Consider the following 16,560-nt stretch of genomic DNA (forward strand, 5'->3'; position numbering starts at 1 on the left):
TGATTGGCCACTTACCCAGTTTGATGACAGCTGGAGATTCCCTCAACTGGGTGCTAGATTCAAGTTGGTGTTGGGAAAGAGAAATCTATTGCATATAGATTGCTACGGTCAGCTGTTGTTTCAGTACTGACCGCAAGATCCAGGCAGAAATATTTTTTCCAACTGCCTCTTTCAATGTAGTACCCCAGTAACCCATTCAATGGGTGAGATTCTCTGATCTCGTTCGCCCCACCATTGCTGCCACTGAGCACAGAGAATGTGGCGTTCAGCCAAAACTCCATTCACTGCAGCTACACCGGCTGAGGTCGGATATTTCTGGTTAATAGCCCTGATATCCTTTAGGTGAAAATATCCCATGTTATTTTTCCCTATTTCTAAATTTGGAATTTTTAGTTTTTCTCCCCACAAACATCACCACAATGCCTAATTTGTCGACGTCAATTGCTTTAATCAATTTGCAGACTTCCCTTTGCCAAGAAAAACATGTCCAATTACACCTTTCTTCAAATCATAAATTCCTGAACTTAGAATCAATTTAATTGCTGGCAATGTCACGTTTCCATAATTGGGTTATTAGAACTGTGCTCAATATACCTCTGTTGAATATCTAATTGAATGGCTCAAGGGCCATTATTCATGCTTCTACGTTTATGGTCTGTTGGGAATGTACATCTGTATGAAAATCGGTGTACAATCTTCCCTTTTTGTAAAACATCACATATTGGATAACTTTGAATTTTTTGACACCTACATTGCAAATTGTCAATTTGTTTTCTTGAAATTAACTTGTTCTACTCTTTGGATGCTCAGTGTAGGTTGTAGCAAGACCCAAAAATTAGCATAAGCAGCAATCTTCTCCATAGCACTCACTGGGAGATATGAATGCAGTCTCTAGTAGCACAGAAAAGGGAATTCCAGGACCTATGCTCAGACTTGTTGGTGAACACAAGGAGTTCCAAAATCTGGTTTGGAGAGTTGTGATCCAAAGGTCGTGGAACATGGGATGGTGGCCCTGTGTACAGGCAGTCATTGGAAAGGGGAAAGGAAACAAGATGAGGAAGTGGGAAGATAGACTGAGAATTAGTCGCCCTGTTAAAACTTTTTGCACCAAACTTGATTGTCACTTTCCTTTTCTCCCCACCCCATAACCTTGTTCTACAGTCTCAGGGCACAATGCTAGGTTAAAGCCAGTTTTAAGTGCCAGAGTCACTTTTACTGTATAACTAAAACTATGAGTGCAGTTGGCATGGAAACCAACTTTAGAATGACCATTACATGGAAATGACCACAAGAAGTCTCACAACAGCTTGTGAACTGAAATCCACTCACCTGATAAAGGAGCAGCGCTCCGAAAGCTAGTGGCTTTTGCTACCAAATAAACCTGTTGGACTTTAACCTGGCATTGTGAGACTTCTTACTGTGTTTACCCCAGTCCACCGCCGGCATCTCCATATCATGGAAATGACCAGCAGGGGAGCAGACATGTGGGTTAGAGATGGGCGAGGCTGAATTAGGAAGGATAGCATGGGTGGGAAACAAAGCAAGACAGGTTGAATAAGGTGCACTGCAATTTGTTTGGGTTAGAAATTTGCACTTGGGCTGAAGTTAGGCTTTGGTCCATATGGCCAGGTTCTTTATGTCTGTTGGCAGTAATGAGGAGTGTATCTCACATCTGACAGCACAAATTTGTAACTTCAAGTGTCAAGGATTCACCCAGTAGCAACAGTAACAAGAAATTAAAAAGGCCTGAAAGATAGATATCTATCCAGCAACAGTAACAACCAGCAGAAGAACATAAGAACATAAGAAATAGGAGCAGGAGTAGGCCATCTGGCCCTTCGAGCCTGCCCCGCCATTCAACAAGATCATGGCTGATCTGAAGCGAATCAGTTCCACTTACCCGCCTGCTCCCCATATCCCCTAATTCCTTATCGATCAGAAAACTATCTACCCGTGATTTAAACATATTCAACAAGGAAGCCTCCACCACTTCAATGGGCAGAGAATTCCAGAGATTCACTACCCTCTGAGAGAAGAAGTTCCCCCTCAACTCTGTTCTGAATCGGCCCCCCCTTATTTTGAGGCTGTGCCCTCTAGTTCTGGTTTCCCTTCTAAGTGGAAAGAATCTCTCCACCTCTACCCTATCCAGCCCCTTCATTATCTTATATGTCTCTATAAGATCACCCCTCAGCCTTCTAAACTCCAACGAGTACAGACCCAATCTGTTTAATCTCTCCTCATAAGCTACACCCCTCATCTCCGGTATCAACCTGGTGAACCTTCTCTGCACTCCCTCCAAGGCCAATATATCCTTTCGCAAATAAGGGGACCAAAACTGCACACAGTACTCCAGTTGTGGCCTCACCAGTGCCTTGTACAGTTGCAGCAAGACCTCCCTGCTTTTATATTCTATCCCCCTCGCGATAAAGGCCAACATTCCATTTGCCTTCTTGATCACCTGCTGCACCTGCAGACTGAGTTTTTGCGATTCGTGCACAAGGACCCCCAGGTCCCTCTGCACAGTCGCACGATGTAATTTTTCTCCATTTAAATAATATTCCAATTTACTATTATTTCTTCCAAAGTGGATAACCTCACATTTGCTAACGTTATATTCCATCTGCCAGATCCTCGCCCACTCGCTCAGCCTATCCAAATCTCTCTGCAGACTTTCCGCGTCCTCCACGCAATTCGCTTTCCCACTCACCTTTGTGTCATCAGCAAACTTGAATACCCTAGATTCAGTCCCCTCCTCCAGATCATCTATTTAAAGGTAAACAATTGAGGCTCCAGCACCGATTCCTGCGGCACGCCACTGGTCACCAACTGCCAACCAGAAAAGCACCCATTTATCCCAACTCTCTGCTTCCTGTTAGATAGCCAATCCCCAATCTACGCCAACACCTTACCCCTAACTCCGTGTACCCCAATCTTCTGCAGCAACCTTTTATGAGGCACCTTATCGAACGCCTTCTGGGGCAGGCAAGCCTCAGTGATCAGGGCAGTCCAGAAGTATGAGAGTATCTAAAGATGATTAGGTGTGAATTACTCTAGAAGAAACAGATTACTTAGATGACTGCTATAGAAATTTTAAATTCCCTAAGCAGAAACCACTTATCTAAATGGTTGGGTAATTCAAGGCTATCGAAATGCTAAGTTCCACGAATGGAAAGAATTTGAGATATGTAGATAACAAACTCTCGAGTTTGAAATAACAAAAGGGGAAACAGTAACTGTTACCCCTCTCAGAAGCACACAGACCAGTCTACACCTCACAGTGAGAAACCAGTCCGGCACTCTCAGCCAGCATGCTGAAACTCATTTCACATCCAAGGGATCCTGTAACATCTTTTACTTCTCAGAGATGCTATAATGTTGCATCTAAGACTTAGAGCCAAGATATTGCAGGAAAACCTTTGTAACAGCAATTTAAGTATCTTCACTGGACCAGGAAAAGGCCTTTCCCAGACTTGATCATCAGCCCTGTATTGTGTGGTAGCTATAAGTTGGAGTTGACTTATAGATTTATTTAATTTGAATGTTGTTTTGGAAAAGGAAGTCTTAGTGAGCTCAGGGATTGTAGATACATTTTGGCACAAGGGGCAATTCCTACATAAATTGTGTGCGTGTTTAGTTATTCACGTACTTAAGTGTCGTAGAGAATTGCGGTCCTGTGCGTGTGTGTTTATCTTTTCTTTAACTGAATAAATATTCTTCAATAATTGTGGTATGATGACTAGACTGGGGTTTTATGTGACTCCTCACAATATTCCAAACAAAAAAACTATACACCACCACAGACCGGTGTTTCAAGTTGGGACACCCTTGCAGATAACATCAGCATGGCTTGTGACACACACAGATTTTTGAAAACATTAAATTTGGTCTGCAGTGATTGATGTTGAGGTGTTTGTTTTTATTTTTATCTCTATCTCACAGGTGAGGTGTTGTAAATGCAGGACAGTTATAAGAGATCCCAATTCTTATTATAAATAGTAAATATTGACATTGTTACTACCAGAAGTAGTATTTGCCATGTGCAAGATAGGTAAACATGTTGGATATGCAACTGTACTCCTTTCTCTCCAACACCTGCAAATCAGCTTACAATAGAGAAATGAAATTATATCAAAGCCCTCACCTCCGAAGATCGGTGCAGACTCAATGGGCCAAATGGCCTCCCTCTGCACTGTAGGTATTCTGTGGTTCCTCTCTATGGTTATGAAGCTGGTCTGGCCAACACTTATCCCTCAGCCAACCTCACTAATAAATCATATGATCAATTGCTGTTCTATCGAACTTTTGGCAGCCATGTTTTCCTACACTCTAACAACGACTGTATTCCAAAATTACTTAGTTTTGTAGTCCTTTGGTCCATCCTGTGGATATGAAAAGTATCTAAATGCAAGTTCTTTCCAACCTAAGCAATATAACTATTTCAGAAGAGTTTATTTTTTAAACAATTATTCATTCACAGGATGAAGGCATTGCTAGCAAGGCCAGCATTAATTGCCCATCCCAATTGCCCTTGAGAAGATGGTTGTGAGCCATAGTTTTGAGTCACTGCAGCCAGCGTGGTGAAGGCACGAACGAAGTGATGTTCGGTAGAATATTGCAAGCATATTAACCCAGTGATTAAGTAATTTACCAAGTCAAGAAAATGTGTGACTTGGAGGAGAACTCGGGTGATGGTGTTCAGGTACGTATGCTGCTCTTGTGCTTTTAAAATGATCGAAGTTGTGAGTTTGGGAAGTGCTGAAGAAATCTTGGATACACCTTACTTCATTGTCTTCTAGATACAGGTGTTTCAGATATCCCACATTGTAACAGTACTTTATTGGCTGTAAAACCTTTTTGGGACATTGAGGTTGTGAAAAGCAGTCTATAAATACAAGGTTTTTTTCTTCTATTAGCAAAATATGTCAACAATCTGGTACAAAAGCATATATAAATGGGATCTCACTATAGACAATGTAAACTACAATTATGGAAAATAATTTTGTTATTCAGTTACAAATTTAAATGCATCTGGGGTTTAAAACCAGTCTTAAACCAATTTGATAGCATGGAGCCTCACTGCTGTTAATCTGGTAACTCTGAAACTAAGCAGAGAGAGTGTCCTCAAACGATTTCAATGTATGGAGAGTTCTCCCTGCTGGCTGATATAGGGTTTGCATCATTAAGTTACTATCTGCAACTGCAAATTTGAATGCATGAAATTCAGTCTGAACTTACATACATTAGCTGTATCAGTGAACCATATAATGAATAAACTTCCATTCACATTTCACACTTTTTTTAAAAAAAAGTCCTGGATTTAATTTTGTTAAGAAGCCAGCTGAAAATTTTGCATGTGGCAAAATTGAAGAGTCGAAAAACAAAAGCTAAAGGTGCGCTATAAGAAAGAAAATCTGTATAATATTCAATTTCTTGAATTTCAAGAAGGCAACCATTAAACAAGAAGGGCAGCTGATCAATACCTGTGATCCTTTTGGCATTGCAGTTTCATCGACCAACAGAGCCAGTATATTGAAAGCAACCAAGAGGACAGAGATTGTCTGCAAGACACAAATTGATCACTTAGAAAGTCTGTGAAATATGCTGATATTCAAGTGATTTCTTCCCTTTACTAAACATAGAATATTTACTGCATACTAATAAAGCTCATGAAGTGAATAAGTAAAATTTAATTTGGCCAATAAAACGTGATGAATTTGTCGTCAAACTTTTCACTTTAATAACACTTTAGCGAAATGTGATGCAGCTTTAATTCTACACTGAATTGCAAAACATATTGCAATACTAATTCTTTTTCATCATGCGATAATCAGAGTTAATATGGCCAAATATAACATAAAGGTTCATTTTATTGTTGACATTTTCCATCTTTTACATTGAATCTGGTAATGCCACAAGAATAGTCAACATTCAGCATTCTAAATTAATCTAAATCTCCTTTTCACCTATTTTAAGTTCAGAGAATTAAATTAAGTATCCTCGTTAAGCTCGTACTAGTAAGTTATAATGATAAAAGATTTAAACATTCTGACAATTTTCTACCAAAACATGCATTTTTCTTCAACTTTCTGCTTTTTAAAATTTCAGATTGTACGCATGTGTTTTGTCCTTCTATTCACAGGTGATAGTTCAAAGCATTTCACACTGAGCATCAGACAGGCCACTTAAAGTTGTTTACTTGTTATGCAAGGATGATTCAACTTTTCTGGATGAAAGTTTATCAATGGAGATCCCCAGGAGGTTGGAGATAGGACCTCTAATCTTCCTGATATATGTTAATGACCTAAACTCTTAGTGTACAGAGCCAATTTCAGAAATTGCGTACAATACAAACTTGGAAGAGGACAAGATAGAACTTCAAAAGGATACAAGGTGAACATTTCTGACCCCACATGCCGCCGAGATCGTATGTTCCCGCCAAAAGTCAATGGATTTTTGGTTGGGACTGCCGAATGCCCTGCGGCACATCCCGCCATGATGGGGCGCTGGAAAATCCCAACCACAGGTGGAATAGTTGGACAAGTGGCTGATGAAATTTATGATGCGGAGATGCCGGCGTTGGACTGGGGTAAACACAGTAAGAGTTTTAACACCAGGTTAAAGTCCAACAGGTTTATTTGGTAGCAAATGCCATTAGCTTTCGGAGTGCTGCTCCTTCGTCAGATGGAATGGAAGCCCCGAAAGCTAATGGCATTTGCTACCAAATAAACCTGTTGGACTTTAACCTGGTGTTGATGAAATTTAATACAGAGAAATTTAATGGCAGCAGGGTCAATGGAGGCATTTGAGAAATAATTTGATGATTTAAAAAGGAATATATGGGGAGAAGGCTGGGAAGTGACAGGAGGCAAATTGCTTCTTCTGAGAGCCAACACAGACACAATGGACCACATGGGTTCCTTCTGTGCTGTGACCATTCTGTGATCAATTGTACAGCTAACCTGCCAATCATTAGCCATTGTCCATGGACACCATCTTTCAGATCTGAGTCACCAGACCCTGCCCATCATTCCTGGCCCAGGGATGCCAAGGCTAATTACAGCAGCCTTAGAGCCAATCCAGCTGAGATCATATCACTCGGCACAGACAAACAGATCCATTCCTGCACATCTCAACTACTTATTAGACAAATTCAATCAACAGACTACCTAAAACTTTTAAAATTATCAAAAATGGTCAGGTTTTTTTTTTAAACTGCTCTCTCTGTAAATCCACAAACCATGTTTGTAGTTCTGGGCTAACAAGCTGCTCTGAAAGGTTTAAGTTAAGGTTGACAGCAACTGTGACCCTGGTTCCCCTGGTGGCACAGTGGTTAGCACTGCTGTCTCACAGCACCATGGACCCAGGTTCGATTCTCATCTTGGGTCACTTTGCGGAGTCTGCACATTCTCCCCGTGTCTGCGTGGGTTTCCTCTGGGTGCTCCGGTTTCCTCCCACAGTCCGAAAGACATGTTGGTTAGGTGCATTGGCTGTGCTAAATTCTCCCTCAGTGTACCTGAACAGGCGCCAGAGTGTGGGGACTTGGGGAATTTTCACAGTAACTTCATTGCAGTGCAAAGTAAGCCTTCTTGTGACACTAATAAATAAACTTTATAAAAACCTGCCATCCTCTCATCAAACTAACATAAAGCCATGATTTGTATAAACCAATGCACTGTGCTCATCATCTTCACTTTAGAAAAATGATTATTCTTCATTTACTTTGGAAAAAATGTGACTGAAAGTTTTAAAGCTATACTGTTGAGGACGTACATCTGCATTCAAAAATAGCTGGGAATAAACTATCAAATTTTCTGCAATAAACTTCAACAAAAGCAGCTTACCGTTCCTGACAGTAGTATCAACATGACAACAGGATAAACCAAATTCCGTTCCCATGCAGAAGCTTTCTTGCGCCGCTCTTATGAAAAGAAAACACCAGACAGATTACAAAATACTATTCGCCATAGATTCTTTAAAGTTTTCCACTGAATTCAGAAATATAAAACTGCAAATAATAGAACCAGAGACAATTACCATTTTTAATATGGAATGTAGGAGTTCTATTGCTTAACCAATTATTATTTTACATCTTGGAATATAGAGTTCTTTAGCAAACTACTGAAGGCTCCCAGGCCCCGCTTATCAGAATATTATACAAGGAGGAAATCTCCAAGAGTGTACGTAGATAAACCTCCACCCCTGCTCCCAAAACTTGCGATGTAATTCCCGAAGAAGATGTAGCATCTGAAAAATGTCGAAGATATTTACATCAAGTCCTCCAGTTGTAAAACTCCAATTTCCCAGAAATATTTGTTTAAAAATGGAATACATGTTACATATTTTGAAATGTTTAGAGAGTTAGCGTGTCCACTGAGGCAAATTTTGATTAAACTTGACACTTGGCCTGTGTTTACACATGATCTGAGAGTGCAGTGTAAATCAGTGAGAGCTACATACCTAATAAAATTTTTCTTGTTCCTTAGAGTCAACATCTATGTCATGTAAACATGTTCAGGTATTGGTTTATGTATCCCATAATCAATTTTGACTGCCATGAAACTATTGTTTTACTATACAACATAGAAATAGAAGAAAAAAATGATCGTGATCCTGCCTTTGAATTCTGTAGGACCACTGTATCTGTGGGATTTCCAGAGAACCCTTCATTGCTGACCATCTGTTTTTACAATTTCCCCTCCTTTCTGCTCACCCCAAAAAAGCCAGAAATGGAAATTGTTTGCCCTTCACAGATGCTTGCTGTGCTTCTCCAGCTTTTCCCGCTTTTATTTCATATTTTTCAGTTCATTATTTTTATCTCAACTGTTTCAGGTTCTCTTTTTTCTGAGAAAAATGTGAAAAAATACCAAGTTTTGATTTCTTGCTTCTTACGACATCCAATTCTTGTTCAAGTTCCTCGGAATTATATTTCAAGTAGGATGTCATGTATGCACCTAAGAGAGGAGAGCAAAATATAAGTGATATTTTTGCAATTATACTTATTCCCTCTATGTCAGCATGTCTACGCACTTAAATATTACTTCATCTTCAATCCTTAATAACAATAAAGACAGCTATTGCCATTTTTACAATTCTGGCTTAATTGAAAAATGGCAGCTTCACCCATTCAGGCTCCTGTTTATCTATCACCAGCTTTTAGAAAGATGTTGAGCAGTTTGTAAACATCCTACATACCAATAAACAACTTCTCTAGAAGATCTGCAGTAGCTAGATTTCAACTTGACCATTTTTATTATATATTGCATATAATATTAATTGTCATATTTTATACTGCATAGCATTAAAACTAACAAGGTCAAAGAAACCATTTTAACACTAACATAGAGATAAGAAGCTATTTTATAACCAGTATTAACTACATGTGCTCATCAAAATGCCATATTAAATAATGGCCGGTCTTGAAAGATATGAGTTATACTCCATGAATCAATGTAATAAACAATCATATTGGAAAAACTGGATTTTCATTTAACTATCAATGTATAATCATTGCCTAAGTCTCTCTCTGCCTCATGGGAAACAAATCATTCCAGAACCCTGATATGGTCCATGGGACAATCAAAATCAGACTGAGGAACAGCACAAAATATAACCCCATTGTATTTCTGTTTAGGATACTGTAGCTAGATGGTGTCAGAATGGAAGATACAAGTGAAAGCTAACCAAATTTACCTAGCAACAGCTGGACCCAATTGTTAAGCCACCAACAGCATGGACTAAAGAAAGGGGTTCTGTAAAGCTTTGTTGCTGGCCAGAGTCTGGAGACTGCAGAGTATCATAGAATGCCTACAGTGCAGAAAGAGGCCATTCAGCCCATCGAGTCTGCACCAACTCTCCAAAAGAGCAGTCCACCCAGGCTCTCCCCACCACTCTTTCCCCTAACCCCATACATTTACCATGGTTAATCCACCTAACATTTACATCTTTGGACACTGGAGGGACAATTTAGCCAATTTACTTAAGCTGCACATTTTTGGGCTGTGGGAGGAAACCAGAGCACCCAGAGGAAACACATGCTACAAACCATGTTAATCTCTCAAGTAGAGAATTTGAGAACAGACCAGAGACCTGACAGGGTGAAACCTGTGACCTATATGGCATGCACAACCGGCGAAAGCTGCTGAAATCAATATTAAGTATACAAGTTCTTTAAGTTTTTTTAATTTATGATCCAAAGAATCCTATTTTGCCCAATTTGATCAAGTCTCATCTGAGCAAAAGTAGAATTCACACTTGCCAAAATACTTACAATTGTTATTTAAAATACTAACACTCTCAGTTTGTATAAAATACCATAGTTCTCTACACTGATGAACAAAATTATAATTATGGCCAAGTAAAATATAGATCACCTAACAACATCACTGCAAATCTCCTCTGCACTCTTTCTAATGCTATCACATTCGTCCTATACTGTGGATTCCAGAACTGCACATCATACTCTTGCTGTAGCCAAACCAATGTTTTATATAGTTCCAGCATAACCACCCTGCTCTTAAACTTTATGGGTGGAATTTTACGAGATTTTTTCTAAGTGTCCAGCTAGCGTGAAATGGGAGAGTTGCTGATCCATTTTTTGGGCAGGTTTTCATGCCCAATCTTATGCACTCTGTCTCTGAAAACATGGGCCAGCCAGTTTCTAGCCAGAGAGGCTATGGGTAGGTCTTAGCTCACCTGTAGGGGAGGTATTGTGCATGTGCAAACCTCTGATTCTGCACATGCGCATTAGCAGTACCGGGGTCTGATAGACAGAAAGAGAGCTGTCTGGCCCTTACTACTGCAGACAGCCTCAACTAGCTCCCCCCCCAACCGCAATCATGGGAGCCCGTGGCCCGAGATGCAGCCCCTGCCGCTCAGACCAATTGCAGCCCCCATTCCCTCCCCCACCGATCGCAGGCAGAGTGGCAAGGGGCCTCCCACCACCCCATTGACCCGGTCCTCAATCCCCCATTGCGCAGTGGGCAGTGCCCAGGTGCCAGGCTGGCAGTGCCCAGGTGCCCAAGGGGCACCCCCACCTTGCACTCGGCTTCCCCGGAGGGCCCACAATGGTCACCTGGTTCCACTGGCGAGGCCAACACGACTGTTCATGGGGAGCAGGTGTTTTTTCCTCGCTGGAGAGAACCTCTCCTGGTAAGGCCATAAATGCAAGTGAGTCCGGACAATTGAGCACCGGGCACGTTAAACACATGCAAAATACTACTTAAATCATTTTAAATACACTAATAAGCCCCGCCAGAAAGCTGGGTGTCGTAAAATTGCGACAGGCGCAAAAACGGTCACCATTCCCACTAGCCGCTTTACGCCCGATTTTACGATATTTTCCCATCGCAAAAAGCGCGCAAAGAGGTCATAAAATTATGCCCTATGTGTCAGTTAATAAAGGCAAGTATACGATATGTCTTCCTAACCACTTCATTGATGTCCTGCTGTCTTAAGGGACCGGTGTATATGCACACCAAATTCCCTCTGATCCTCAGTGCTTCCCAGGGTCCTGCTGTTTTGTCCTGCCCAAGTATGTTTTTCCCTCTTGTTGGATCCCTCACCACCTGCCACAGTCCCAGTCTAGCAGCTATGTCTTTTAGGCCTGAGTCAGCTCAGTCTCTGGTGGTACGACTGATGTGGAGATGCCAGTGTTGGGCTGGGGTAAACACAGTAAGAGTTTTAACAACACCAGGTTAAAGTCCAACAGGTTTATTTGGTAGCAAATGCCATTAGCTTTTGGAGCGCTGCTCCTTCGTCAGATGGAGTGGAAATCTCAGAATCAGATTTCTACTCCATCTGACGAAGGAGCAGCGCTCCAAAAGCTAATGGCATTTGCTACCAAATAAACCTGTTGGACTTTAACCTGGTGTTGTTAAAACTCTTACTGTGGGTACTACTGATGGACCCACCCAGAGTAAATTCAGCACCCTTGCCACCCTCAGTACTTCTTCCAAGTAGTGTTTAATATGGAGAAGTATTGATTCATCAGCTGAGGTGGGTGGGACATGATAATCAGCAGGAAGATTCCTTGCCCATGTTTGACTTGGTGCCATGAGACTTCATGAGAATTGATTTTGAGGACTCCCAGGGCAACTCCCTCCTGACTATACACCACTCTGCTGCCACTTATGCTGCGTCTGTCCTGCCGGTCAAGCAGGACTTACCCAGGAATGGTGTCTGGAACATTATCTGTAAGGTATGATTCTGTGAGTATGACTATGTCAGGCTGTTGCTTGACGAGTTTGTGAGACAGCTCTCTCAATGTTGACATAAGCCCCCAGATGTCAGTAAGGAGAACTTTGCAGGGTTGACAGGGCAGGGTTTGCCGTTGTTTCCAGTGTCTGGGTGGATGCTGGGTGGTCTGCCCGGTTTCATTCCTTTTTGTTTTCTTAGTAGCAAGTGAATACAGTGGAGTGGCTTGCTAGGCCATTCCAAAGGGTCTGGAGTCACATGTCGACCAGACCAGGTAAGGACAGCAGACTTCCTTCCCTAAAGGACATTAGCAAATCAGTTGGATTCTTACAACAATCAAAAATGGTTTCATGGTCAACATTTGACTTTTCATTCCGGATGTTTTATTGAGTTTAAATTCCACCATCTGCCATGGTGACGGGATTCGAACCCAGGTCTCTGGATTAGTAGCCCAGCGACTATACCACTGCGTCACCACCTCCCTCTCAGCAATATCTTACAACCTTAACCCTTCCACCATGTCACACTTCTTGCCCGACATCCAGTGTTGCACAAGCAGGAAGTTTCCTCTGGGAAGACCAAAACCATTGCCTTTGATACAAAGCTGGTTGGGAGGATAAGCTGTGAGGAGGATGCAAGAGATGCTTCAGTGTGATTTGGACAGGCTGAGTCAGTGGATAAATGCATGGTAGATGCATATAATGTGGATAAGTGAGGTTACCCACTTTGGTAGCAAAAACAAGAAAGCAGGTTATCTAAATTAAGAGGAGGGAATGCACACCAGTTGCTGAAGATAAGCATGCAGGTGCAGCAAGCGATAAAGAAGGGAAATGATATGTCGGCCTTCATAGTGAGAGGATTGGAGTACAGGAAGAGAGATGTCTTGCTGCAATGTTACAGGGCTATGGTGAGGCCACAACTGGAATATTGGATGCAATTTTGGCCTCCATACCAGAGGAAGGATGTTCTTGCTATGAAGAGAGTGCATGCAGCTTTACCAGACTGGTTTCTAAAATGTCAGGACACAGGTATGAGGAGAGATTGAGTCGGTTGGGATTAGATTCACTGGAGTTTGGAAGGATGAGGGGAACTTCATTGAAACTGGTAAAATTCTAATAGTGCAAGACAGGGTAGATGTCGGAAGCATGTTCCTGATTGTGGGGGTGTCCAGAACCAGAGTCTAAGGATACGGGGTAAATGTTTTAGGATGAAATGAGGAGAAATTTCTTCATCCAGAGTGGTAAACCTGTGGAATGGGAGCAAAGGATATTGGGGGAAGGTGGGATCAGGCAATTGAGCTGGATGATCAGACATGATCATAATGAATGATGGAACAGGCTCAAAGTGCCGAATAGTTTACTCCTGTTCGTATTTTCTATCCTCACCATCCGCTCCGTTCCCTGAGGACCAATTTCTGCCTCTCCCTGGCAACAGCCCAAAGCTGAACCAGATCATTCATAATCTTGGTGTTGCACTGGACCCAGAAATGAGCTTCCAACCATATATACAGCCCATGACCAAGATTCCTAACTTCTACTTACAAAGCATTACCTAACTCCACCCTTGCCTCAACTCATTTGCTACTGAAATCTTCATCCTTGCCTTTGACTATTCCAATGTGTTTGCAGCCAGCCTCCTAACGTTCATAGAAACAAAGAAAAACTACAGCACAATACAGGCCATTCAGCCCACAAAGTTGTGCCGAACATGTCCCTGCCTTAGCGATTACTAGGCTTATCTATAACCCTCTATCTTACTAAGTTCCATGTACTTATCTAAAAGTCTCTTAAAAGACCCTATCGAATCCGCCTCCACCACCGTTGCTGGCAGCCCATTCCACGCACCCACCACCCTCTCAGTGAAAAACTTACCCCTGACATCTCCTCTGTACCTACTCACCAGCACCTTAACCCTGTGTCCTCTTGTGGCAACCATTTCAGCCCTAGGAAAAAGCCTCTGACTATCGACTCGATCAATCCCTCTCAACATCTTATACACCTCTATCAGGTATCCTACATAAACTTGCACTCATCCAAATCTCTGCTGCCCACACCTTTGCTCATGCCAAGTCCTGTTCACCATTCACTCTGGCTTATCGACACACAATTTTAAAATTCTCATCCTGGTTTTAATCCTTCCATGCCCTCACCTCTCTCTATAATCTCCTCCAGTGGTAGAATTTTCCAAAAGGTCTGCACTCTTTCTCCTATACATCCCTGATTTTAATTGCTCCAACACGGATTGGCAGCCATGCTTTTTAGCTGCCTGGGCTTAAGCGCTGCAATTCTCTGAGCCCCCTCTGTTTCTCCCTCCTCCATCAAAACGCTCCTTAAACCCACCTTTTTGACCATGCTTCTCATCATTTGTTATGATAGCGCCTTCGTTGGCTCAGAGTGAGGTGTCTTGCGATATTAAAGTACCTATATAAATGCAAGCTCTTGTTGGCCACTTTACTGTAACACAATTATAGCAACTAATATTAAAGAGCACTATAACTTTAAGAAAATGTTATGCATTATTCATTTTAGGGCCAAATGTCTGGTTTAAAGGAAGAACTCAAGGGGACAAAAATTGGAGAGCCCCATGGGTGGCACAGTGGTTAGCACCGTTGCCTCACAGCGCCAGGGACCCAGGTTCAATTCCAGTCTTGGGTGACTGTCTGTGTGGAGCTTGCATGTTCTCCCCGTGTCTGCATGGGTTTCCTCTGGGTGCTCTGGTTTCCTCCCACATGATGTGGAGATGCCGGCGTTGGACTGGGGTAAACACAGTAAGAAGTTTAACAACACCAGGTTAAAGTCCAACAGGTTTATTTGGTAGCAAAAGCCACACAAGCTTTCGGAGCTCTTAGCCCCTTCTTCAGGTGAGTGGGAATTCTATTCACAAACAGAGCATATAAAGACACAGACTCAATTTACATGAATAATGGTTGGAAGGCGAATACTTACAACTAATCAAGTCTTTAAGAAACGAAACAATGTGAGTGGAGAGAGCATCAAGACAGGCTAAAAAGATGTGTATTGTCTCCAGACAAGACAGCCAGTGAAACTCTGCAGGTCCACGCAACTGTGGGAGTTACAAATAGTGTGACATGAACCCAATATCCCGGTTGAGGCCGTCCTCGTGTGTGCGGAACTTGGCTATCAGTGACAGCGCAGAGTCGCTGAGCAGAAACTGATAGCCAAATTCCGCACAAACGAGGACGGCCTCAACCGGGATATTGAGTTCATGTCACACTATTTGTAACTCCCACAGTTGCGTGGACCTGCAGAGTTTCATTGGCTGTCTTGTCTGGAGACAATACACATCTTTTTAGCCTGTCTTGATGCTCTCTCCACTCACATTGTTTCGTTTCTTAAAGACTTGATTAGTTGTAAGTATTCGCCTTCCAACCATTATTCATGTAAATTGAGTCTGTGTCTTTATATGCTCTGTTTGTGAATAGAATTCCCACTCACCTGAAGAAGGGGCTAAGAGCTCCGAAAGCTTGTGTGGCTTTTGCTACCAAATAAACCTGTTGGACTTTAACCTGGTGTTGTTAAACTTCTTACTGTGTTCCTCCCACATGCCAAAGATGTGCAGTTAGGCGGTTTGGCCATGCTAAATTGACCCTTAGTGTCAGGGGGACTAGCAGGGTAAATAGCAGTGGGGTTATGGGGATAGGGCCTGGGTGGGTTTGATGTCGGTGCAGGCTCGCTGGTGTTTAGAAAGACTGATGGCTACGCACACAGGACTGGTGCATTGGTAGGTCTGCTAGAAAGCTTCTGGTTGCTATCATGGGAAAGGAAGTTGGGACATGGCTTTGCACTTAACTTGAAGCTCATTGATTCTCCCTTTCCAATGTGGAAATGGTGACCAATGTCACGAGAAAATTTGTGGATCCAACCAAGATGGCTAGCGTCTCAGCTTCTCCATGGTAAGCTTTTGCAGAAAATACGGACACATGGGATTGAGGGTGATTTAGTGGTTTGGATCAGGAATTGGCTAGCTGTAAGAAAACAAAGGGTGGTGGTTGATGGGAAATATTCATCCTGGAGTTCAGTTACTAGTGGTGTACCGCAAGGATCTGTTTTGGGGCCACTGCTGTTTGTCATTTTTATTAATGACTTGGATGAGGGTGTGGAAGGATGGATTAGTAAATTTGCGGATGACACTAAAGTCGGTGGAGTTGTGGACAGTGCGGAGGGAAGTGGCAGGTTACAGAGGGGCATAGATAGGCTGCAGAGCTGGGCTGAGAGGTGGCAAATGGAGTTTAATGCGGAAAAGTGTGAGGTGATTCACCTTGGAAGGAGTAACAGGAATACAGAGTACTGGGCTAATGGTAAGATACTTGGTAGTGTGGATGAACAGAGGGATCTGGGTGTCCATGTG

General features: G+C 42.3%; 1 protein-coding gene across 7 annotated transcripts in view; it reads right to left on the reverse strand.

Annotated features, from left to right (window-relative positions):
* Positions 1 to 16,560, reverse strand: part of lmbr1 (limb development membrane protein 1) — a 217,929-nt gene that overhangs the window by 66,558 nt on the left and 134,811 nt on the right. For all 7 annotated transcript variants that reach the window (XR_013499892.1, XM_078232320.1, XM_078232309.1 and 4 more), the window contains 3 exons: positions 8,865 to 8,951; positions 7,842 to 7,918; positions 5,481 to 5,558 (listed from right to left, as the gene is read on the reverse strand). Coding sequence is in view for 6 of the 7 variants with exons in the window: in XM_078232320.1 (XP_078088446.1) it covers positions 5,481 to 5,558; positions 7,842 to 7,918; positions 8,865 to 8,951 (242 nt within the window). In the remaining variant the exon portion in view is untranslated. The remainder of the gene's footprint in view (positions 1 to 5,480; positions 5,559 to 7,841; positions 7,919 to 8,864; positions 8,952 to 16,560) is intronic.

The sequence above is a fragment of the Mustelus asterias genome, chromosome 2 (assembly GCF_964213995.1).
Source record: "Mustelus asterias chromosome 2, sMusAst1.hap1.1, whole genome shotgun sequence".
In the NCBI taxonomy this organism is placed as follows: Eukaryota; Metazoa; Chordata; class Chondrichthyes; order Carcharhiniformes; family Triakidae; genus Mustelus; species Mustelus asterias.